This window comes from Agrilus planipennis, unplaced genomic scaffold (assembly GCF_000699045.2).
Source record: "Agrilus planipennis isolate EAB-ADULT unplaced genomic scaffold, Apla_2.0 scaffold414, whole genome shotgun sequence".
In the NCBI taxonomy this organism is placed as follows: Eukaryota; Metazoa; Arthropoda; class Insecta; order Coleoptera; family Buprestidae; genus Agrilus; species Agrilus planipennis.
The window spans coordinates 60090-87271 of NW_020439224.1; the positions used below are offsets into that span (position 1 = coordinate 60090).

A 27182-nucleotide genomic window follows, 5' to 3' on the forward strand; every position below is an offset into this window, starting at 1 on the left:
AAAAATGTGAGATGTTCTGGTTTTAGGGAAATTTTAGAAGATTAGCTCATGATAGGAAAGAGTGGAGGTGCGTGTCCAACCAGACTTAGGACTGACGACTTTATGATGATGATGATGATAATATTACAATAACTCCAATAACAATTTGCTTTTGTCTTCTAGAATAATTTTGATCACGAAATGTAAAATGTAATTAAGGTAAAGCTTTATATGCGTACATGTTTTGTTGTTGAACAGTAAATGCTTTCCCATGTATCCATTTCCGAATATATACACAATTCGATATCTCATAATAAACAACGTCCCACGCACAACAATAAGGACACACTCTACATGGTCCATAGATTGGAGAAAAAGGGGGTCGCGAAATCATCTCCCCCTCGAAAAAGGTGTGCGCGTTATCCGCAATTAAAGTCATTAGAGAGATCTAGTAATCCCCGGGGATTACGGCCGTTTCTTTAAATGTTTGAATGGTCAAAAGACCACTTTCAATTGTTAGTTATAAATGTAATGGCTACATCCACCCCTGCGTATTGTCCTTCTTTTGATCGGAACGCAACGGGACGCACTCCACTGACCGTCAGGACTGGACACTATACGTAGCGGCTTAAAGACGATATCCTGCAAAATAATTTATTGTTATCCCGATCACACGAATTTGGACGAAATCTAACAGCTGGTTACAACCAACGTACAGAAAAAGCAATTATTATTATTGGCGTTTTTGATCATATTACTACATGAAGTAAAAGGACAAAACTACCAAGGGAGTAGCCATTTTCAAAGTATTTTTTGATCCTTATACATCCTCTTATAACACTACATTTTAAACGCTTATAAAGGTTTCTACAAACTTAGTCATCATCATCATAAGGTCGTCAGTCCTAAGACTGGTTGGACACGCACCTCCACTCCTGAGCTAAACTTCGCATTTCCCTAAAACTAGAACAGCCCACATCCTTAACTATTTGCGAACATTAATCTAATCTAGGTCTACCTCTACCCCTCCTAACTCCTGTTTCTGCTTCTAATATGTCTTTAACTAGACCTTCTTGCCTGAGAAGGTGTCCTACCAACCTATCTCGCCTATTCCTTATTGACCTCTTCATTTCTAATCTTTTCTACCCACGTTATCCTCATCATCCGCCTAAAACACCACATTCCGAATGCTTCTAACCTTTTCTTTACCGCCGCGCCCACTGTCCATGTTTCGCACCCGTACAACGCCGAGCTCCAAACATACACCTTTAACAACCTTTTCCGAATTTCTAAATTAACTGTTCGCAAGCATAGAAGTGGCTTCTTTTTATTAAAGGCGACACGACCCTGCGCTATCCTCAGCTTTATATCCCTACTACTCCTTCCATCCTGACTTATCTGACTTCCTAGGTATCTAAAATCAGCCACTTCTTCTAATTTTTCGTCTCCTATCTTTATATTCGCTCTTTCCCTACTTTTTCTTCTTAGTGCTAAAAACCAAATCCATAGTCCGCTTTGATAACCGCATAAAATCCTAAGTATAAAAAGATGCATTCGTAACGGTCAATGTTGTGCGTTATTTTGTCCTTAAAGATCCCAGAAACCTACTGCTGAAAACCTCATTCATTCTCAGCCTTGTTATTTTGTCCTTAAACGTGCTCAGAAACCTACTGCTACCTTCATAATGATCGTGTTTGTTTCTTTTTTAATGTTATGAAGATCAAATCGTCTTCATGTATATCGCTTAAAATCTAATTTAAACTCAACAGTAATGTTTTGCTATATTTTATCCTTGTAAAAACCTCATTCACCTCACCCCATTTTGTATTGAAACAACCGCATAAAATACTGAATAAAAAAGATACCTTCCTTCATAATAGTCGTGTTTGTTTCTCTTTTTATTATATTATGAAGATCAAATCTTCCCCATTCATATCGCCCAAAATTTACTCTACAGGGATCCAATTTTAACGTCAGTGAGAGTGAAAGGGCAACCTTTCAATATTAGCCAACTACCTGCGATCAAGAAGCAAAAAACGCCACGTGCTATCACCCTCTTTTTTTTAAGCCGCGAGGGGCCCTATTAAATAAAGGAGGCGCGTGTGTACCCGTACATATGTACAGGATCATATTAAGAACACACTCTATCATTAGGTACTTCTTTTTTTATGCTATGTAACTGGGAAGTGTTGAATTCTCCTATTACGGCAGGGGAACTTAATACCTAATAAACTGATTTGACCCTTTTCGTCGACTCGAGTGTATGTAAAAAAACAGGGAGGGAGGGACTAACTAAGTAATTATTTGTGAGGGTTAAAATTTTAGGGAACTTTTTTATATAGACCCAAAAAGCGGTCCGCCTCTTTTATAGGGATAAAATGGTGGAAGAAACAAGTTCATTATCCTAGAATATTACTCGGTGTGCCACAAGGTTTCAAATAAGCGCCTCTATTATTTACGATATAAAAAAATGATGTGACTGATTATATGAAAAGCTTCCTACAAAGTAGTCATTATTTGAATTTGGTTAGTTTGTTGTGCAGTATTATAAAGACAAAAATTTTCAGTCTCTCAGGGTCTTTCAGCGTCTCTGAGAGCGTCTCTCAGCCTTTCAGAGTCTCCCAATTACTGCCTAGGTGTCTTTATGGATATCTCACAGTCTCTGTATGAGAGACTCGGACGATAAAATTGTTAATTCAGAAATTCGAGTCTCTCACAGAGAGACTGAATGAATAAAACTGAAAAATTGAGACTCGAGTCTCTCGTAGAAAGACTGGGATCACTGAAATATGTTGAACTTAGAAAATTTTAACCATGTCTATCGAGACACCATTTATTGAGAGATTCGAATCTCTCGTTCAGAGATTCCAATCTCTCGTTCAGAGATTCGAGTGTCTCGTTCAGATTCGAGTCTCTCGTTCAGAGATTCGAGTCTCTTGTTCAGAGACTGGATACGAAACATGGATCTCTCTATGAGCGACTCGAGTCTCTCGTTCAGAGACGCTAACAGTTTTTTTGACAGTCTCTCGACAGTCTCTCTCAGCGACACCAGAGAGACTCAATGAGAGACGGAGACTCGAGTCTCGCTTTCAGAGACTCTGAGAGACTGAACATTTTTATCTCGGAATAATAGTAAAATTATTGGGTTTCACTTATTGTTTTAGTAATAAGGGTATTTTTAATGTGATTGTTTTGGCAGTACAATAATTTATGTAGTTGTTCCTGTACTGGAGTGACCCTTTCAAAAACAATGACCTTCAATCAATATGGTCGACTGTCCACGATTAAGGTTGTGTTGGCGGGGGTTCCCCATTATTTCACACCCCGAATAGATATCATTTATTTATTGTATTTACGGTAAAGTGCGAGCCATATTTCTCATTTCAAGATAATGTATTGCAGAGTCGGCAGAAAACGCAGTTTGGTGTAAAAGGGAGCTTTAGGGCTCCTTTGTAGAGGGTGAAAAACATAGGCGCACTTTTGTAACGAGAAAATTTATCGAATGACTCATACGCACTGACCATCGGTCAGTGATGAGGGTGAGACGAATAATTAGAGTCTGAACATGATGTACCGAAAATAAATTATTTTTTGACTATTGATGATCTACTAATATGTGCAATTTTGAACTACTATTGTTTACAAAAGTCGAATTCTTATTTTTATTGTGTAAATATAAACATTATATTCCAATAAAGGTCGAATTACATACGTCCGTATCATATCCGTCACTTTCCGGGGGCACTAAATAAAAAAATATTTAAAAAATATCCATACCATGAAAGCGAATTAATTCATTTTGATCTTTTCACTATAGGACGACATTATACCTAGAACAAGGACATGGCACATCAGTGCTGACCATAATGTCTAATGACTTCATAGATTTATATTGTACATAAAAAACGGATGCATACCTAAGACGGTTACGCGACGGATACAAGACGTACATATGTGAGCCGACCTTAATGGTGCAGTAGCGGCGTGAAAATATTGAAAACGTTTCAATTTGCACTTACAACGTGTGGAAAACCGTTAGCATTTTTTTGGCTTGCATTTCGCTTTCGGTTCGTTTACCGATCAATCAGTGTGTGGCAATTTTCGAGGCGTGTTTTGAGTGAGTACACATTCGCGGCATATCCTGCGACGAAATGCTCCAGTCAGAAGATCCTGTATCCATCCACGTGCTATAGGGGGGTCGAATGTCACCACTTTTGTCGTAAACGGAAGTCGGTAACTAAAAGATTGGCAGCGAGACTACGTATACTACTGCTATTCGCCCTTGCATTATAAGGGACGCGAGTACGCGTTTTATGGTTTGCTCAGAAACTCGATACGAAACCACTATGTGGGGTGCTTTTTCTGCTGCATTATTTGTATCATCAGACATGATGCAGGAAACACGACAGCGAGGAATGAAAAAATCAGTTCCTTTGTAATTTCAAGAAAATGAATCAAAACATTGAAAACTATCGTCGTTGTATACTACTGTAAACGTGTTCGTAATTCTTGTTTTACTTGTAAATTCTAAGGTGGTAAATGTAACGAATGATATAAAATGAAACATTTGACGAGCGATTACCAAAAGTCCTAAAAAAATCATATTATTTTACATCAATCCTTACATTTGACAGTTTATGTTTTGGTAAATTTAAGTAAAACCTAAGATTTACAAAAAAATATTCGAACATTTGCAGTAACATATACGCACAAAACATAAAAATAAATGCAGCATAAGGTAACATTTCGAAAGATTCTATCAGCTCATATTAAGTACAACAAAAAATAAAGAAAACAATGCTTAAAGTTTAGGATTTTTAGGCTAATTATCTGCAGTTAATGTTGTTGTTTAAAAAATTTTCTGTGTTAAAAACCACCTAATTGAAATATTATTAGCAATACAGTGAAAAGTTATTCTTGCTTGCTTGAAACTTTTTTTTTATTAGTGTTGTGGTTTATGAGGTATTTTCAGAAATCTGTAAGTACTTGCCGGTCCTATCTCCTGGTGTTGTGTACTGCCATAAGTATGAACATATTCAGGAAGTTATGACCAATATTACTATTTTTATTGGACTAAAAAAATTCCTAATATAAATATGCAAAAGAACTGGAAAGTCGACTCTCGCAATTCCTTTCGTTTAATGTCGAACAACGTAAATAGCATGGCTTTTGGGAAAAATATTTAACTATTAATGAACTCTAAAACAAGTACAAAAACTTGCTATACAAGTGGCATATAAAAGGGTTAGCTACATGTAACATATATAAAAACCCTTTGAACTAGGTTATACCTGAATACCTACTAGGTAGATTGGAATAACGATATTTTTTGTGTGACCTTTTATGCAAATGAGTAGTTATATTGTAAGTAAATGAGATTTACAATGCTATTTGTAGTGATCTCATAATATTACTTAAAAAATGGTTTCGTATTTAATTTAGTGATTTAAACATTTTTTTTTAATTTTTATTCCCTTTTACCTTTTTTCTGCTTTCTCCCCTGTAAAAGAGTTAAAATAAGAAGTTAATAATCAAAACAAAAGTGTGTCGTAAAAATCGTTTATATAATGGCACAAAACGTTATTTTACAAGACTATTTCTAACTATGATGTATAATTTTGATTTAAACAGAAAGCACAATGTGTTACAATGAAAATAATCGTTTACATTAATCAGTCTTCAACGATGGACCCTTTTATATATTTATGTATGTATAATACTATATTAGTGTAAAAACTATGGTAAACTCTACGTATTACTAAATGAGGAACTCCAAGATTTCTATCGCTACTTATTCGTTAAGTTGTATTTATTACGTAAAATAAATTATCAAGTCATGGAAATTTGGTTATTAGCTGTACTGTTGATTTTACAACAAAATACTTATTGTCAACTATTTACACACCTTACGGACTACATATACACGTATAAATAATATAAAATAGCATGCGTTAAAAATAAGAACTAGACAGCACTAGCGAGTCACAAAGAAACAAACAAAGAAAATGATTAAAAAGTTACGGCATTGCACATTATTCGAATGGGCTTTCGCTATGGGATCGGTAGCACGTTGACTAGACAAGTTCAATGGAAAATTAAAAAACAAAAAAACACTCGGTAACTTGAAATAAAAATTTCGTCTTCGCGCGAAAGCACTATGTGTGCGGATTGCGCGCAATGTGAAGAAAAAATGAAACCTTGTCGACACATTGTTCACCACACATGTTGCAAGTAAACGGATTTTTGTAGCCGTGGTATCCCATATGCATTGTATAAAGCACAATATCACCGAATGCTATGTTACAATACTGGCAAGAAAAATTGCCCGGCTTGTTGTTATTCGTCATCACCTCTTTATCATCGGGTTTCGATGACGAATTACTTTCTTCAGCATCTTCGTCAATTTTCAAGGCACCTTCGTCGTCATTCTCGTCGTCGTCACCGTCGAAACTCTCTTGGAATTTCTCTAACTTATAGGCACGACCTTTACGCCTGTTTTTAATCGGTTGTTCTGGCGATGGGGATATATTGTCGGGTTTACTTAAATCTAAAGCACCGGTGTCGTCTTGGCGGACTGGAGGCGTTTCAGATACAGTTGACATTTGTTCGTCTTCTCTGGATTCATCTTCGTTTTCGGCATCAAAACTGTCCCTCTCTTTCGCAAGCTGTTCCAGGTTCTGTTTGAAAAGCAACGGGTTGGCAAGAGGATTCGAAAGAGCTCCCAAGAAAGGATACGGAAATGGTATAGCCATCGGAGGTTGTGATTGTGCGTTCATAACGAATTGAGCGAATTGGTTTTGTAGAAATTTGGCAGGATTACATTCGGGTTCGTCTTGTTTCGAGAAGTTCTTCTGCTTTGGTCCTCGCCGTGTTCCGTACACGTCTATAATTGGAAGCGGGTTCGGGGTTCCGTCAGGGTTCAACACCATGGCAGGTTTATGAGAATATTTGCGAAGATGTAGCTTTAGCGAATGGCAATATTTCGTGGCGTAACTGCAATCGGCGCAACGATACTGGTAGATGTTGGAATGAGACTTCATATGAGAATTCAGCATAGATTTGTTCACGCAAGAATACGAGCATTTGTCACATTTGAATGGCTTCGAACCGAAGTGATTCCTCAGGTGATACTCAAGATGATGTTTGTACTCGGTTACAAACGGACATTTCGGACACGTGAGCAACTTGTCGGCTTTAATATGCGCTTTGGAGTGTTCCCAAAACTCCAACTTCGTAACGGCTACGAAATCGCATTGTTTGCATTTAAAAGTTTTGATTTTTCCATGGGAATTTACTTTCGGCACTCTGATCCCCTGTTCGTCGTACTCGTCCATCTCTCCGTCGGATTTGTTTTCGTCGTCTGCCGAATGTTCGCTGGTAGTCTTGGGCGACAGCATGCATGGAGGAACCAATCCAGATTTTTCCAGGGACATTTGTAGCTTGTGCAACGGGTCGTCATTTTCCGCGTTATTTGAATCTTTCGATTCGCAAGAATGGGAGCGTCTAACGTGTCCAGGTGACGTGGAATCGGTAAGCGTCGAGTTCAGATCGTCGTAGCTGGTAGAATTGGTCGGAGTACTTACTAAACTGGGAGATCTCCGGAAGTTAACTGGCGACTCTTGAACTTCCGGTTGTTGATGACCGTTGGAAGGATTATAAGCGGGATACACTATTGGATTAGAGTAGCAGGTTGAACCCGACGTTGCAATCCTAGATATCACGGAAGAAGAATATAACTGACTAGGAACCGATGACTGAATTTCAGCTGATGATGATGAAGACGAAAACGCGCTTGAAGGGTTGCAATCTTGACTATTTTCACTACCCGGAGATGACGAATGAAAGTCACTTAAACCAGAATTTATGCCCGAATCGTTTCTATCGTCTTCCATAGGCTCTTGCTTCTATCGAAACAAAAAAAAAACGTTTATAGCTGTTGTATGTTACCGAAAATAATATGAATCGTATCAGTACAAAACTTACCATTGCAACGGGGTGGTGCATTTGCCATCCTGGGACAGGTGAATGCGGTTCCATAATTACATTAGGCTGATATCCTCCAAGAGGACGAATGATACCGCCCTGCACGCATGTAGAACTCATATTCCAGCACACTCCACCACCTCTCATATTACAAAGTCCAGAAAATATTTAATAGGCAGTTGTTTCCTGCTAAAAAAGTATAAAAAAAACACTTTTATACTTTGGTACACTACGGACAATTCTAGCGGTTTGTGCGACCCGCACATTAATTGGTGTTATCAGAAAATGTACGAATAAATCGACACAACGAACTAAATGAGTTGAAAATGGAAAATTAATATTAAAACATGCTATCTATGTCCCAAAAAAACAGAACTGTTTTGCCTGATTTTATCTTATCGGCATTTTCATTAAAAAACACGTAGCAAATACCTCCTAACTGAAGATAACACTCGCAACGCTTCGTGGAACTTATCATTTATTGAATCACACGCGTATTTTACTTTCCAAACTTTCACTGGACTTTCTGTTTGGCTTGAAAATCGGTAACAAACTAGTCCGGAAATCTGACCACACCAAATCACTGGCCTTCATGTCCAGTCGTCTCCCACCCTGATATGCCTCCAATTTACCCCTCCTACAGGCTCTACACCCCACCCGAGAGAGCTTTTTCACCACAGCTTTCTAATAAACCATACCAATAACCAATGTTATTAAAGAGCTAACCCATTTTTACAATCACGTTTTGCAGAATTTAAAAACCACCTACCTGTAAGACAGCGGCAATGCTAATAACATTAAAAATAAATTGAAATAAATAGAACCTTTTAGTTGATATACAACAAAAAAAAACTTAGACAATTGCACATCGGCAATGCAATTTACCAAAATACATTACAATTTAAAGATATCATTAATGAAAGCTAAGTCTAGTACCTATTTCGTTTAATAGTAAGCGTTACAAATAGTAAGGTCTTTTTGAGCGGTGCCCAACTATCATGCACTCTAAAAAATTGTTACAAAAAATTACCTCACAACTACCATCTAAAAGGGTAAAGCTGGCATGTACGGGCTGCATGTAGCATCCACAAAAACCCTCAAAGAAAACCGTTGCACAGCACAAAAACTGTAGCCAAAGTTTAAACCCTTTCTAGGACAGTACAACAATAAAAGGTTGTAAAGACGTTTCGGTAGGTACCTGACTTAAACGGTAAAATTTCTATTTGCGTATGCTAAGTTTTCTAGGAAAAGGGGTATTTGGTATTTGCATTTCTAAATTTATTACACCCCGTCTAACAATTCGTTTGTCATCCAAGGTCAAAACAGATGAAAAATATTCTTATGCAAAAAAATTGATGTCGTGTATCGAACGACTTACCAGAACTTTTTTTAAAAAGGCACAAAAACAGATCACAATCGTCAACTTTCCAATTGTTCTTTACATGCACAGTTCAATGGTTTATTTACGAATCTTGAGCAAATGTCACAGTTTTCATAGGCCTTTGAAAGGTATAGGGCTGCAATCCCCACCCCTGTATGCTCACCCCTACATATCCACATGAGGTTGCCGACGAATGGCAAAATAAAAATAAATTCTCAAAACGACGATGTTTGTATTGATTTTCTATCTTTTTCTTTGTCCGAATGGAACAATAAGTAAATTTTACAATAACCGATCCAAGTGTAATAATTACAGATTAGTATAATTATTGTGTAATATGTTGTTATCCCGCAGATAGTTTAAGTATTACTTGTAAACAAACAAAAATTAATACGTTATGACTCGTTTTCTACTTATTTGTTATTCAAGCAATACGCTTTTAGTGGGAAATTTTGTTTACGGATTATTAAATTTAAAAAACTAAACATAGTAGCACCTATGTAGGTAGTTTTCAAAGGTTGTCTGTTATCAATTAATATATGATGTCACTGTGGAAAAGCCTTCATTTCCGGGCAACCTTTACTATTTATAAACTGATAACGCTTTTGTAACAGTATAACACAAAAGAAGTTAAATATGTTTTTCACATTAATCAACTAGCATCGTCGTAGTATAGGTATGTATGTACCTTCCATTTTAGGGAAATTTCATGAATCTGTTTTATGAGTTTATTTTTTATTTGTTTTATTCTGATAACGCTTCTATAAACGCCTGTTTAATAAAACAAATAAAAAAACAAAATTATCTTTTTATAGTACCTAGACCTACTCATTTTAATTATTGCGAGAACAACATCGTATTTATTGCAGTGGTTTAAAAATGACGCAAAATCCCACCAGTATATTGCATATATTTTTCGCTTACGCGATAACAAAAGGTTTCATTTCGAAGCAAATTTTGCATTGTATGAAGTTAAATAAATACAATTTTTGAGAAAATTATTGTTTAGGTACGTGAAAGATACGAATTTTAGGATGTTTCAATAGTAGTAGTAGTCGAGATGCCGCGAGTGAAGAGATATTGGACTTTTTTCTGAAAAATCCATATTTTTAGAATCCGTTTAAAACAGTCTGTCTTTGTTCTACAAGCCGGAGAAAACTGCGCCGGTCTTTGTTCGACAGCCGATAGGTTTTCACCCTTCCTCGTTCGTGATTGGTCACCGCGTCAGGACAGTAATGCCACCCTCTAAAGCTACCCTTTTCCGTTTTTGCTGTTTTCGTCAAAAAAAATGCCACGTCATCTGCCCCAGCTTTGTATTCGCCGACTGGTCATTCTTTTCGTTTTTCTATCATCACACAACTTTGACTCTGGATGCTGTTTTCTTTACCTACATCTAGACAATATTCAATATAGAAAAGAAATTATTCAGAACAAGAATTTTCTAAAGGAAAATAATTGTCGACTTTGGTTTTATTTCATAAGTAGCATATTTTCATCAAAAAAAATTCTTGTTTCAATGAAAACTTTTGTGGAAATATTTGTTTGCTACAACATGAGATACGTCAGTGAGTAATACACGGGCTACGTCTTATCACTTCCTCCGCAATTAAGATCCTGTACCTGATTATTATTGTTTTCATACGCAAATCGAGCCACGAGTAAAAAATGTTTCACTAAAAAAAGAGGCAAATTATCTAAAGGAAGTGATTAAGTAAAGCAGATAATTCTTTGGAGCATTATTAAGTATCGCCTCGATCATTTTTTTTTTATATTTACGTTTTATGACTGATCATGACTTTCACTTTAGATAAATATTAAATACAATATAAAAAATATCGATGTACACGCGGTGTTTTTTTTTTTAATTTTTCAACTATTGCTTGACATTCTGTAAAAAACAAAAAGAAATTATTTTGTAATAGAACAAAAAAAAAACACTTGATATAATGTGTGATGTTTATTAACATTTGAATATTACGCCATTGTCAAACTTATCATTGAGTTGTTTTTTTGTGAATATTATATGAAATATCTATACGCCTATAGTCTTTTTGGAAGATAATTCTGAAAGCATGCAGAAGGCAGATGATAATTTTGGTTTCGAAGAATTTTGAAAAACGTGTTAAAACATCTAAAGTATGTGACTACTTCATAATTTTGACATTTCATGATGATACAACAAAAAAATACTCATCAATGCGTTATCTTCAAGATGATCGAAACGAGTTTTGAGTATCTCTAAGTTCAATTTTAAATGATTCACTTTGTATATACATATATACGGATTTGTCGGTTTTTGCTGCAATTAAATCAAATTTTGTCAGAAGAAAAAAAAAGAAATTGTCTTCTTTTTGCTTAAATACTTCCGATGTTAAAGGATTGGTTACCCTAGACAAAAATTTTCAGTCTCTCTCCAGTCTCTCAGAGTCTTTCAGCGTCTCTCACAGTCTTTCACAGTCTCTCAGTTATTGCCTAGGTGTTTTTATGGATCTCTCATAGCCTCTGTATGAGAGACTCGAACGATAAAATTGTTAATTCAGAGATTATTTTAACCATGTCTATCGAGACACCACTTATTGAGAGATTCGAGTCTTTTGTTCAGAGATTCGAGTCTCTCGTTCAGAGATTCGAGTCTTTCGTTCAGAGACTGGATTCGAAACGAGGATCTCTCTATGAGCGACTCGAGTCTCTCGTTCAGAGACGCTAAACAGTTTTTTTGACAGTCTCTCAACCTTCTCTCTCAGCGACACCAGAGAGACTCGATGAGAGACGGAGACTCGAGTCTCGCTTTCAGAGACTCTGAAAGACTGAACATTTTTATGTAGGGTATTTTTAATATCCTCATCAGAAAAATCTGACTTCTGCATTATAATTTTAATAAAAGTAAGACAAGAGTTGTTAGACAATAATGCTGTTATGTATTACATACCATATAAAACACTAAAGGTGTTATCGGTTTGCTAAACGTATTCTGAAGCACGATGACAGTGACGATAATCGGGTCCAAAGATTCATAAAAGCAGACTAAAATCAAACAGGAATTCACTGGAAAGGCAAGGAGAACTGGGAAGATCTTCTATTGAGGTTTACACTTTGGTATTAAATCAGCTAAGGTCAACAAATATTAACGAAGATTTTGTCTGGTAATAGATAGTAATTGTTCCAATTCCTCGCACATCCTGGAAGATCCTTTTGAAAATTAGGACAGCATATACGATCTTTTAGGCTATCTTTATATTTGGCGGTTAATGAAATACATTGTTTCTTGTTCTGGCTGACGTATATTCATGTTATCATTAAATATATCATCAAAATCACTTGACCTTTGAAATACATAGCTTCGGTAGAAAAACCAAAGTATTACTTTATCTCGTCTTTACACGTTTTTATGCGAGCAGACTAAACTGTTTTTTTATGATTTCAAAGACGTATCAGAATAAATGAAGTAGACCATCTACAAGGAACCTTCTTATTCCTGTACAGGATAGATGCATTACTTTTAAATGATGTTATTTAAAATACTCATTATTATCCCTATCTTTTTAATAGTCGACGGTGAGCATTATAGAAATAAGTAACCTGAATTTCAATTAATTACCTTAACAACAATTAGGCAAATCCCATTACAGAAGAATACGCAAAACATTGTTAGCATGAGTAATCGACACTGTCCTAGTAATTGTATTTCTCCACTAATGATTATTATCATTAAATAGCTTTAACATTTATTGTATCATCGGACCAAAAGTTTAAAAATTAAATTAACCAACGAAGGTTTTCTCGGAACAAGACATTTTTTGTATTTGAAATTTTCAGTTTTCCTTACTAGATTTTAACACTAAATATAAAAAAAGAGAATCTTTATAACTGTTTGAAAATCGATAAGAATCAAATTTCAATTCTGTATTATTGTAAAGGGCAGTTTTTAATCACTTTAAATATGCTTTTCGAGGCGATTTACATATTATATGTGAATTTTGAGTCAATTTAAGTACATAATAAGCATTCAGAGAACTTGACTTTAAGGACATCAATAATACAAAATAAGTATTATCGATCATATTTAAATACTGCCGTTATCTATTTGAAAAGATGTAATTAATTTTCAATTGTGACTGTATCAGTTTAATTAAGGAGTTCTTGACTTACATTTTTTTGTGATAATTTCTTAGGAATATTATCGGGTATCCACTCAATTAATTGTACAAAAAATGAACATTGTTTAATGTTTTCATTAGTTTATGGGAAATGCTGATGTTTCAACGATAGCAAATAGTTAATTTGTAAATGTGCCCCCTGTAAAATGTCTATTTATGAAGAAATAGAAATCGATATTATTTGAAAAAAAAAAATGTTATCGGAATTTTTTGTTGAAACATTTCAACATCAAACATCCGCCCTTACAAGATTATACTATCTAGTGCCATATTTGTCGAGCAAAACCAAAGGGCATTACAACGAAAAAACATTTCTGTTATTTTAAGATAAGCTGTTTATTTGGGAAGTTTATTGTTTGTATATTTTCTGAATTTCGTTTCTTCTCAGTTTGGTGATGAATATTGCCTTTTTCGATAATACGTAAACATTGTTTCAACTGTTTTTATTACAGATACATACGCCAATTGTTTACAATGTTTAGAAATTTTCTATTATTATTACTAATACAATAATGACAGATAGATGTGATGGGATCGTCGTCCGGTAATCTTTCGTAAGGCCAAAATGGCTTTATGAGTTTCTAGAAATAAATTATTATTTGCAAACGGTCTTTATTGTCAGAATGTAAACAACAAACCATCGTCGTAATGAGTCAATATTATTTGAAAGTTTTCTCATGTTGTTATAAAGCAGTTGGAAACACGTAGGCTTGCAAAATAGAGAATTAATTGAAATATAATTAATAGTTTAATTTATTAGGGTCAACAAAGAAAAAACTAGCTAATATACTAAGAATTTGTAATAGGTCATATATTTGTATGTATATGTTTATTATATCTACAAATAGTGCAACGAGAAAGATATTTTTTAAATAAAGTTTGCCTATTGAAGGAAATTTTTTCATAAATTATAAGTATTCCTTTAAATTTTCAATTGCTCAAAACATTTTTAATGTTTAAAGTAACGAAAACATTTAAATAAAAGTTCTGTTATTTGTCTGTACGAAACAGTAAAAGAAAAAGAATTTTCGAAAAATCTACATCATTTTTAACAAAAGAAGAATACTCTTAAGGGAGTCAACATAATCTTTTTTTCTGGTGAAAATAACAAAATTTCGGAATGTACACACTTTGCCGTGAGAATCCATGACTGTAACAAAAAGTGACCGCCCCCGTTCGAGCAAAAATTTTACCAATGCACATCTGCCGAAGTATAGGGTTACTTTACCTACGTGTGGAGAACCATTGTATGCCTCTAATAAAAGGGTGACTGACCCTTCCCTTTAAAAAGAATAAATAGGTAGGAATTATTTTTTCTCATCTGCATCTACAGTTGCTATTTTTGTCGAAAACAAATATTTCTTTTGGGGGTTGTACATGTTCAGGTAGGTAGTAAAGGTAAATTGAGTCGGCCAGTTTTTGTCTCATGCATGTTTTTGAGCATAAAGGAAGGGTTTTAGGTAAAGCTTTCTAGGTACTCAGTTTTAAAAGAGATATAACTTTCTACATTTTTTTTTGTAGAACACATGAGTGCTGTTACTAGCTTACCGATAACTTGGAAATTTTAAAGTAAAATTTAATTTGTTTCTCATGAAACCAATTTTGCTTGCTTGGTATATAAAAAACGAATTGTTTACGATTGACGATATACTTATAAAGCCAGATAACATCTTGTTTTTTTATTACATTTTACACTAGCAAAAAATAACGATAAAGCTCGGAAAATTTTCCACTCCAATTTCTTGACATACATTGACAAAAAATGTAATTTCTTAGCTTATGCTTACAGGTAATTGCAAATTCTTTTAATTTATTACAATTAGTTTTGGACGTCAACAAAATATTTAATTACAAGGGGTGAAATAAACAGGCATTACACCTAATTATAAGCTGTTGACAAACAGACAAATAAATAGTAATTTACTAATATTAAATATTGTTAATTTAAATGCAAACCAGAATTTATTTTTAGTTTCAAAAAGCAACAAAATTTCTGATGTAATAATTGTTTTGAATAAATGATATTCTGTGTTCGAAGTCGTTTATGCCAATTTCAATTTTACATTTTCTAGCTTCAATTTTTTTATATAATGGCGAAAATTGGCAAAAAAATCTATCCCATTACCATAAATCAGTGTAAAGCTTACTTATCATCAATCTAAATTTACAGATTCACCTGACAATGGGGCACCTTACAAGGGAAAAGGTCCCATTCAGTCAGGTAATCGGCAAAAAACCATGTTTTTTATGTTCACTTTACACGCGTTAGTTTCCCTGACGATTCTATAAAGATCAACTGTTCAACGTTCGCAGGGGGAGCTGTAAACTTTTTGTGGTGCACTGGCGGCATTTTATTTAAGGGTAGCGTCAAATAAAAAGTGACTCGGAGGGACGGAACCAATAAGTAACCTACTAAACGTTCGACACCACAAAAAAAGAACCCCCATAAAAAAGCGATACCAAAGATTGTCTCTACCTTTATATGTATGCACATATTTTGTATACATATATAAAGATAGAACCCCTTATAATTTTACGTTTATTGAAGTATGTTTTTAAATGTCTAGAAGTCTATAGGTTTTTAGTTCAACACCTTAACAACAACAATCCTTTTTAGTTTTCTTTCATATTTTCGTATTGCAATCCAGTCTATTTTTTATTATAATGTCTATTGATAGATCTAATGTAAATTCGGTTCCCAACATACACTTTTAACTTAACATTTTTGGTCATATAGTTTCATAGTAACGTTAGTGATGTATGGTCAACGCCTTTAGCAACACCCAGTATATTACCAGTTGGAAAATTCTTGTTTTATGAATTTATTTAAGTAATGACGTATTCAGACCAAAAAATTAACACAAAATTGGTTAATGCTTTTGGCGCATACCTAATAACAAAATCATTTAATGCATTAAGAATTAACTACTAATACTGGTACCTAAATCTACATAATTTCAATGTAAAACAGGACAAAAGTAAAAAGTTTGATAATGAATCAGATCATTACCGTTTCAAAATTTGGGCATCTTTCCGCAAATTAATTTTCGAGCTAATTAATTTCATGTTCCAACAAGAAAAATAAAAAATTGTAAAAAATATCGAGAAATAGTTATTTAATTAATTAATTGTTATCAATGGGCGTCTAAACATTATTATGTATAGTAGCATGGTAGTAATAAGCTGTTGATTTTTACTTTATTAGTCGATCCACAACCGTCATTGTTAACATTTTTCGTCGATGTTATCGCAATTCCTCTATACGTTGCCAATTCACGCCCAGGGCCGGCTTCGGATTACAACTTCGTCTGGTTTTCTTACAAATTGATTTGTTCCTTGACCACGTTGCATCTGGTTAACATCCTCCAGAGCTTGCTAGTTATTTCAAATATACCCAGTATATTGAGTAACCCTTTGTAAAGAAACTACCATTCTTTGTAAAGAAAGGAGAATTGACCATTGACTAGTACAAGATAAACTTTCTTTCTGGAGAAAAATTCCGTTCCTTCTGCTTGTTTTAAAGACAATTCAAAACGAAAACTTTGTATAACTATGTAGTAGATATTTCGCAGTAATCAAGAAAATATATGCAAAGAAGAATTTCTTTTTCTGAATGACAAGAACTGAGATGAAGGGAAGGAGAATAGGGAACAGCAGCAGCAATCCGTGGCGTAAAAGTTAAAATGTGTGGCTCATTAGGCACGCCCTGCATTGACCTTAGACTGCGGCTGTTAAGGACTAAATAACACCCCATATAGACCAGATAAAAAGATATTCAAGTGTGCATTTCCTAGACGAGAGAGAGATATCCTCACCTTATTCGAACACACACGCCAACTGAATGACATTCATAATATTATGATCCGCTGTCATTCTACTTTATTTGAGACACACTCAACATGATGCGACCAATTGATAATTGGATCAAGCACAAGTCGAACTTGCGTCATTACTTCCTATTAAAAACTGGGTATTGGAAATTAATTTATTGGGTAATATTGGGTTAATTTAGAAATTCGAAAAAGGTTGTTAAAGGTGTATGTTTGGAGAGCGGCGTTGAACGGGTGCGAAACATGGACAGTGGGCGCGGCGGAAAAGAAATGGTTAGAAGCGTTTGAAATGTAGTGTTATATGCGGATGATGAGGATAACGTGGGTAGAAAAGGTTAGAAATGAAGAGTTATTAGAAAGAATAGAAGAACAGAGAACTCTATGGAAGTCAATAAAAAATAGGCGAGATAGATTGGTAGAACACTTTCTCAGGCATGAAGGTCTTGTCAGAGACATATTAGAGGCAGAAACAGGAGTTAGGAGGGGTAGAGGTAGACCTAGATTAGATTACTGTTCTCAAATAGTCAAGGATGTGGGCTGTTCTAGTTTTAGGGAAATGCGAAGCTTAGCTCAGGATAGGAAAGAGTGGAGGTACGTGTCCAATCAGTCTTAGGACTGACGACCTTATGATGATGATGATGATGATGATGTTTGGAAATAAATATATTGAACTTATATATACATATCAGGATGAAATATGTCGTTAAATACGTAAGATTGATTTAACGATGTCTCTATACTATTAGTCAAAGTATTTTTTTGAACGCGTGGATGAACTAGAAATCCACAGCTAAAACTTTTTCGTAAATTAAACAAAACTAACGTTAAAAGCACAAATTCAAGAGTCGAACGTAATGTTGGTCAAACTTAATAAGATTGTCGTCGAAGGGTGCATGGTGGTTGTCTTTTTCATATATTTCAATAAACGTCAAGGGTAATAAGCTTCGTGTGAGTCAAGTTTGACTTCAGCTAAAATAAATGAAACGTACGGGTATCATTGCAAAAATAATCTTATCAATTGTTCTGCATCTACGTACACGTATTTATGAATGTTGCTGTTTTTGTTGAGGTTCGGCAACGTTATTGTTTCCCTCTGTGTCCGTTGTCAGATGAAGATATCTTAAACAAGAACCCCTATCACGGTAAATAGGGTAAAAGCCGGCGTAATTGCTTTCTTTGTTACTCTGAGATCCCACTTATTTTTCCCACATGTGAAGAACAATCTTTTTAAAAACTCAAAAAAAAGTACAGTACGTGTAGAGTGTAGTTTTACTATAATATCTAATTACTGTTTCGATTTTTTCGGTCATCTTCAGAGAGGTAACTTTGCTTTACGTACTTTTCAGTGGCGCAGTCAAGATTTATGAGAGAATTTTTGTAAAATAAAATAATAAATGCTGTAAAATCTCTAATAAGATAAAAATAATAAGTACAATTACTTATTTACTGGTAATTAAAATAGTAAGTAATATCAGTTTTACGAACTTTAATAAACAGATATGTTATATTCATGTACGTAAATTAATATAAAAACATCAGGAAGATTTTTTTCTGCGATATTTCTTCCTGGTACATATATTTTTAAGTAAGTTTTTAGTTTCTAAAATTATCAATGAATATAATTTCAAACGTAGGTCGTTATCAGTTGTGAAATGTTGAATGTTTAACGCAAACAGTTTCATTGCAAATTTCTAGAAAACAATAACATAAAAAAAACTAAAACACACCAAAACTATAGTAAATAACACTAAGAGAAAGAATACCTAATTAAATTATGTTGCAACAACGAGCTGCAATCTCAAATATTATCGACTAATTTCATTTGACCTATTGGAAATCCTTGATTTCCATTTCCCGGGAAATTTACGAGATTTCGCTAGGGGGGTCGGGGAAACCGTCGAGAATATTNAGTTACTGGTTAAATTAAAATTATGAAAAAGAGTTGAAATAACAGCCCCCAATACCCTTGCTAGATGGGGGAGAACGTATGTGTGTCAGAAGCCCACAAAGAAAAGCTTATTTTGTAAAATTCTTTGGATATTCATTCCACAACCTTAATAGCGATCGTTCTTCAAGATAATTCTGCACAAATTGGAAAATTTGATATACATTTCCAGGGCGCTGGAAGGTTTTTTAACTAACTGTAAAATAAAAGATAATTTTTTTAGAAATGTGTTGAAGGTTATGATTATCTTGTACACCATTTGAGTTTTAGTTATATTCAGTTAAATTTCCAAAAGCGTCCACATTTCTACCATAATATTGCTTTTAAAATAATAGTGAAAATTTTGCATAAATTCGTTTTATCATTAGCTTAAAAATTGTGTCGTATGTCAGTTTTATATTAGCTACCCTGTACTTTTATTATCTGTTAATTTTTTAATCCTGACGCTATTATTTTTTATTTTCAACAAACATTACAGCGATAATAAATGAAATATCATTTCAAGGATGTTTCACCTTTCGTCCTTGTTGAAAAACGAATAAAACTAGTAAAACAACAGATTACGTAAATGACTAACCTACTTTTGATAACTCGCATTTCTGCTGTCTAGATGTTACAGAAAGATTGTAGAAATAATAGTAAAAGTGTGTTTTCCATGTTTTATATTATCTAATACGTACAATATCAAAAACTTTTATTTCATATGGGTCATATGAAAATACCGCTTCAAGTGTCCTAGTCCCAACTAATCTATATTACAGATTAAACTATACTTACTAATTACTATACTACACTAATTAATTAATTAATTAATTAATTAATGGATCCAGGCAAAACAGTTTTGTATTTTTCTGAATTTAAAGAACAATAAACTCATGGCTCTCAACTCATTTGGTCAGATTTAGAAGCATTTTTGGTGAAACAAAATTGAAATTAAGATTTAAGATTATACTTTTTAGGGGCATAATCAATAAATAATGGTAAATAAACAAATAAATAACTAGAGATAAATGTTATTTTATGTTTTACTTACCTTACTTCCTTTCTGGAAATAATTACACAAAGTGTCCAATTTAAAATAACAATAAATAAAACATCACTTTTTTAATAGCGGTAACATTAATTAGCAATTGAACAAACTTATTATTAGTCTGGTATGTAAAACAAACGACTATGGCGACAAGGAAATGTGACAAGTGTGTTTCACTTCCGATTTGCGATTGTGTATTCTAATGAATGAGAAAGAGAGAGAGTATAAACAGTCCTCGGTTAGCGTATTACTATTTGTGTGAAATGTGAAATGATAAGGCGACGCTTCTGCTGATAACTTTTTTGTTTTTTTACAACTTATTTTTTGTTATGTTCGGGTAACTTGCGTAATTCAGACGAGATTACGAAGACTCTTCGTAATCGCTTTATTTGTATCAACGTTGGCGTATGTAATACTTCTAACGCTAGTGCGTGTTCGATATTACTTTTTAGAGAGGTATTTATAATACAGTTTTAGATATTAACAAAATAACACAAAAACACATTTCCACTCGACCTTGGATAGAGAACTTCTTATCATTCTCGTCTTACACCACAATAATATTTCTAATTTGGAAAAAGTATTAATGTGTACCGGGTGGCCCAAAAATAATGGTAATAATACCGGTATCAGCAAACATAATACATCTTTTAGCCATAACAATATGTAGATTTTGACGAAACATTAAAATTTTAAGCAATTACCGAGTATTAGGTAGGGCTTTCAAGAATTAAAACTTTTGCTTTCGAGAAATCAGAAAAAATTAATACCCTTAATTTATTATAAAGTAAATGGTAACGTGGTTCAGTTCTTATGTCTGTATGTTGATAGAAAATAGCTTTATTAACGAAATTGTTATTTTTATTTACGTTAGACGTGTATGAGTGTGTGTTTTCCGGAGGCTTTTTCCGAGGGTATTTTTTCCAGGGATTTTTCCTATATAAAAACCGAATACGCATTACGATGAGCTAGGCATTATCCTTTGCTAGAGACTCAGGGTTGTTATATTGATAAATGAAAACCAATATAAAGAATTCTGATTAATTCGTATTCAAAATATTTTTGATGGTATATAGTATGTTTGAAATACAACTTCAAATTTAGAATTCGAAAATGTACTGTGTGTCGTAATTGTAAATAGGAAAAACATTCAATCCCAATGCGTTTCTCTAAGATTGATATATTATTATGTATTTTTTTGTTATATTTGCAATTTACTTACTTTTCGTATCTCTCGCGTTTCGCGTTATAATACTAATTTACGAAGTTAGTTATTTATGTTTATAAAGCACAATAAAACATTTACTTAAATGCTAAATACTACAACAAATTGATGTTATTTATATTGTCAATAGTTTTTCTGTTAACCAGTAAAGAATTTTATAAAATATTAGTGGCTTTTACACGGGCGCAAGAAAGCGGGTGTCCACTATATCCAATTAAGACCTAGTCCAGGGTTACCACACAATTAAATCATTTGGAGAAAATCCAAAATCGAAATTTTAGTATTCTCAACTTCTTCCGCTTTGTTTGGATCTGAATTACCAAAGAATCTAGGCTCTTAAGGGTTGGAAAGTTTATATTTGTGTTAACAAACAACACCGTCGTTTCGTTTCTAATTGGACGGCTTTATCAAGGTAGGATAAAGGATAAAAGAGGCCAAACTTACTACCATGCTACTACACATAATTACGTTTAAACGCCCTTTGAGATAATAATTAATTAAATAACTACTTCTCGACATTTTTTACAATTTTTATTTTTCTTGTTGGAATGTTAAATTAATTAGCTCGAAAATTAATTTGCGAAAACATGCTCAAATTTTGAAACGGTAATGATTTGATTCATTAACAAACTTTTTACTTTTGTCCTGTTTTACATTGAAATTATGTAGATTTAGGTACCAGTATTAGTAGTTAATTCTTAATGCATTAAATGATTTTGTTATTAGGTATGCGCCAAAAGCATTAACCAATTTTGTGTTAATTTTTTGGTCTGAATACGTCATTACTTAAATAAATTCATAAAACAAGAATTTTCCAACTGGTAATATACTGGGTGTTGCTAAAGGNATAAAAATATTGAGAAAGTTATATAAAACATTATTTAAATATCTTTATCAATAGGGTAGGTTAGGTTAGGTTATCGGGTTTTGTTCAAGTGACCACCCTCTTTCGATCCCCCACCTCCACCCGCTTGAAAATAATTTTTTATTGAATTTTATTTGAATTATAGTGTATGAAAATTGTCAAATTAATCAACTTTCAACCCCCATAACTTTTTATGGGGGTAAGACCGCCACGAACTTTTTATGGTACAGTGGTGGGGGGAGATTTATTTTGTTTTTATCTTATCACACTTATTTGGCAGTTATATGCACTGTCTAAAAAAATTAGTTTTGCAGAAAGTGTATCCACATTCACCCTATATCTTAAACCACGACAAATCCGTGAGTTACGATTCTTGTTTTCCGGTAAGTGGTAATTTCTAGCGTTGTTAGAAGAGCAAAGGTCGGGATCTCGTGCGCTAAATTTGTCGCAACACGTTGCGGGAGTGAAATATGCGATCCATTTAGAGGCCATTAATATAATTGTAAAAGAAACAGGAACGTGTGCGGACACATTTTTCAAATCGGAAGTGCATTCAAAGAAGGGCCCGAACTCGCCGAGCTTGGTTTTTTGTTATTTTTGAACATTCGGAACTCTCAGTTTGCCGCATCCAATAGAACCCGACTGTCACTATGATTGAAACATGGCAGATGTATTATTTTAAGCACATGTGTCCGCCAATGGATACATTCGAAATTTATACTCAAAAACGTATATTTACGACGATGAAAAATATATCTAACTCATCAATAAAAAGTGCGATAATAAAAAAATGTAATTGTTCATCGACAAACAGGCGATAACGTAAGAAATTTAATTGAATTAAAGACTGGAGACCCGCAAGGTACTAAACTGGGGCCACTTGATTTCATACCCACTACAAATACCAATAGAAGTATGTTAACTATTTATAATAACAGTACACCTACATCTATGATAAACAATGGAAAAAAAAGACACGAATATTTTAGCAATTGGGAATTTTACAAATCATTATCAGTTTCTTAAATTGATTGAACGTTGTACTTATTTATAGCAGTTGTTATCATTTATGACTATAATAAGCCATAGAGTGTGGTGCAGGTATTTTAAATTCTTCCCCATTTTAATCTTATATTTCTGCCAAAGTAATTAATATTTACTTACTTGCTCAAGTGTATCTAGCTGCATGGGGTAAATGTACACGAATCAAATAAGACTTTTTTTTAAAATCGTTTAACTACAACGGTAATTTAACAACATTATAATCGTCTTTTAATACCCTAAGGCATATGATATTTAATCGTTTATGCATTTTGTAAGTTTTGCTTAAGTAATAATATATACTGGAGAAAGAGAAACTACCTGCCTGACTTTCATTGTTTATTAATAACTTCATTTATTTACTGACATTCAAATGTTGGGGTTAACAGACTGAACAGGTAAATAATTATTACTATTTTACAAGTCAGTAAAGCTGTTTATTGCACTGTAATAAATCAATACAATAAGAATATTAAAAGGTTTACTAAGAACTACTTGAATTAGAAATTTTAAGAAAGTGCAGGAATGTTTATAACATCTTTCTTTATACGTGTCTAAATTTGTATTTTTCTACTTAAATAGGAAAGGGGTTAGAATTTTAGTTAAATCTGTACAAATTGGAAGCTTTTTGAATGGAATTAACAAAACGAAATATATCCAAGTGCATGAACTTTCTACTTACTAATTTTGTTAAATACAGATTTCCTTCTGAAGTTTTAGTTCCGGAATCATTGCNTAGATTCTGTTTTTACAATTAGATTTGTAAATCTCAAAAAAACGACACCAAACCTGAAATTAGAGTTATGTTAATTGTTAACCGTTTTATTTAATTGATTCGATACTCAATGATACCTATACCGGCACCAATATTTATTTTATTCATTTAAGTATGAACGGGAGGATGGCACACAGCAAACAATCAACAAAAACTTGTGTAAACTGATGGAGAAACGTTAAATACAACTCAACATGTTTATGCATATTGAATGGCAAAACTACCAAGTCAAACATGCCACGAGTCATCGACGTTCATGTTTTGCGTATGTATTCGTGTAATGTATACAGCGGCGCATCAGTTTTTGAATACTAATGCTGCAATATCAAATTGCATGTCACTGTAATTGTGTTCTGTACTAACACAACAACGCTAGGAGTGGAGCCCCCATTGGGTTAATAGGATTCCATGGCTTTTTTAATTATTTAGCATTTTCAGAGCGACAAACCAGCTACATACCAAGGGAAAACATAGTATATATATAATTAGTAGGCCTTATTAGTAGAACATATTAGGGTTCTATGAGACGATGGAATATCTATCTTGATTGGATTTTAACTGGAATTGTACAGAGGAGGATGGAAAAAAGGGCGGAAGAACTATTAGGGGAAAATCAATTTGGGTTTAGAAGAAATAGGTGAATGTGGGAGGCCATTCCAATTTTACGGGTAACAACAAAGAAAACGATAGAAAAAGGAAAGAGTGCGTACATAGGATTTGTAGATTTAGAAAAAGCTTTTGACAATATCTGATTCAATATAAATAAAAGTAAAACAAAAATACTGGTATGCAAGGGAAGGAAAAGCAAGGAAAGAGCGAATGTAAAGATAGGAGATGAAAAATTAGAAGAACTGTCCGATTTTAGGTATCTAGGAAGTCAGATAAGTCAGGACGAATGCAGTAGTATGGATATAAAGCAGAGGATAGTGCAGGGTCGAGTCGCCTTCAATAAAATGAAGCAGGGCGCTGTACAGGTGGAAAAAGTTAGAAGCGTTCGAAATGTGGTGTTACAGGCGAATGGTGAGGATACCGTCGATAGAGAAGGTTAGAAATGAAGAGGTATTAGAAAGAATGGGAGAACAGAGGACTCTATGGAAGTCAATAGGCGAGATAGGTTAGTAGGACCTCTTCTCAGGCATGAAGGTCTAGTCACACACATATTAAAGGAGAAATAGGAGTTAGGAGGGGTAAAGGTCAACGTACATTAGATTATTGTTCGCAAATAGTTAAGGATGTGGGTTGTTCTAGTCTTAGGGAAATGCGAATATTAGCTCAGGATAGGAAAGAGTGGAGGTGCGTGTCCAGCCAGTCTTAAAACTGACGACCTGATGATGATGATGATGAGTACAATAATAGAACCTCTTGTCAGGTCGTATAGAATTCCCAGATCTTCACCTCATTAACGTGGATTAACATAATTTGATTTCGATAAACTTTTGACCTAACCTAAGCTGTATCTATGAGTATTATACATTAAAAATTAGAATGCCCATTAAATCACATTAGGACAAAAGAATCAAAAAGGTCCCCGACGGAAGAATAAATTGATGAGGAACTGTAAATTTGGGAAACTGAAAAGGCAATCTCGAGTATGCTGCTCCAAACAAAAAGCATTTCTCAGCGACAACGGTGCTCTATTAGAAAACTGAAATGTTCACCTGTTCGCTATTCCTGCATACCTGCACATTCACATAATTTTATGCATCCACGTAATAAGTACTCATGTCAGTCAATCGAGCAGCGAACCATCCAGTTACGTAGTTCTACTAGTTAGTTAGTGCCCCCCGCAGCAAAGAGTCAGTTAGTCAGCCAGCCAGCCAGTCAGTCAGTCCAATCGCCACCGCGTCACTTTTAATATTATACAATATGCACATAGCCAGTCAGCAGCGAAACACGGTAGTCTCTGACTGTAGTTCCGCCAATTAACGGAAATCATTATCGTTCAACCCGTTTTGCTACGACCCACCGACCGACACTACGGCGACGAGACGAGACATCCAACTCGTTGATATCGACCTTATCACCTCACTCGACTCTGAGGAATTTTATTGTACATAACATGTTATGCTCTATATTCACAGACTACGTCAACTGCCCGTCAAAATCGGGACATCTAAAGTCGTCATTAGATGCTGTTGATCGTAAAATGTCAAAATTTTAACGACACTGCAAAATTTTCCGGGTGGTTTCCACCTTTTTTTTTGACTTGGGTGGATTTTCCACGTGGAGGATGTTAGAATATTTTCCTCATCATCATCGTTATGTCTTCAGCCCAAAAACTGGTGCTTAGACACGCGCTTCCATTTCTCCATATCTTGAGTCAATTTTTGGATTTCCGAACATCATTAACCATTTCTATATTTGATACATAGGTGATTTGTTTTTGTCAAAGACAACTCGATCCTGCGCTATCCTTTATTTTATATCTCCACCGCTTCTTCCATCCTGAATTATCTGACTAACAAACAGTGTGCATGCAGTTTTTTTATCTGAGAGGTTATGTTACTCCTTCTTCCTTAAAATCAGGAAAAACCATTGTACCATTGGTAGATTATGTCCTACACAGGCATCGGGAAGAAAGTGCAGCATCTTCCCTGGTGTCAACTCCACACCGGAAGGGGATGTCGTACTTTCCCCTACGGGATTCCCTCCTCTTCCACAGACAGAAACCCTTGGTACATAATATACCATTTCTGAACTCCTCATTTACTTCATGCAAAATCAAATAGGCTTATTAGATACTATTTTTGATTTCCAAACGAGTAACTAATGTCCAATTATTAGGTAGGTACTATCGAATTTAATGATCAATTACATTTAAAAATAAAAATTGATTTGGAATTTCCCTAAATTTTCTGATTAGGGCTTTCCCTACCGGGTCCCAGGTAGGGAAGGCATTACATTTCCAATAGGGAACCGGTTGGGTATCCCATTTGGGACCCCATTTGAATTTGGGAAAACCCAATGGGGA

At 34.2% G+C, this 27182-nt stretch overlaps 1 protein-coding gene across 3 annotated transcripts; it reads right to left on the bottom strand.

Moving 5' to 3' along the window:
• Window positions 1–5524: 5524 nt before the first annotated feature.
• On the bottom strand, window positions 5525–20708 carry LOC108743001 (protein hunchback). Of its 3 annotated transcripts, none has more exons than XM_018478392.1 (3): window positions 20309–20708; window positions 7963–8151; window positions 5525–7883 (listed from the first exon to the last, which is right to left on the bottom strand). In XM_018478392.1, exons 2-3 carry the CDS (start codon window positions 8107–8109, stop codon window positions 6135–6137), a joined length of 1896 nt encoding a protein of 631 aa, XP_018333894.1. In that variant the 5' UTR covers window positions 8110–8151; window positions 20309–20708; the 3' UTR covers window positions 5525–6134. The 3 variants fall into 3 exon arrangements, with proteins under 3 accessions (XP_018333894.1, XP_018333897.1, XP_018333895.1); XM_018478395.1 differs by lacking the exon at window positions 20309–20708 and adding an exon at window positions 9341–11208; XM_018478393.1 differs by lacking the exon at window positions 20309–20708 and adding an exon at window positions 8395–9329.
• Between the last annotated feature and the right edge of the window lie 6474 nt (window positions 20709–27182).

What these genes read in the sequence shown, in the direction of transcription:
- LOC108743001 (XM_018478392.1), bottom strand. Translation starts at nt 8,109, where the DNA reads ATGAGAGGTGGTGGAGTGTGCTGGAATATGAGTTCTACATGCGTGCAG. An exon ending in TGCACCACCCCGTTGCAATG is followed by an intron (nt 7,884 to 7,962) that starts GTAAGTTTTGTA and finishes TTGTTTCGATAG; the next exon opens with AAGCAAGAGCCTATGGAAGA.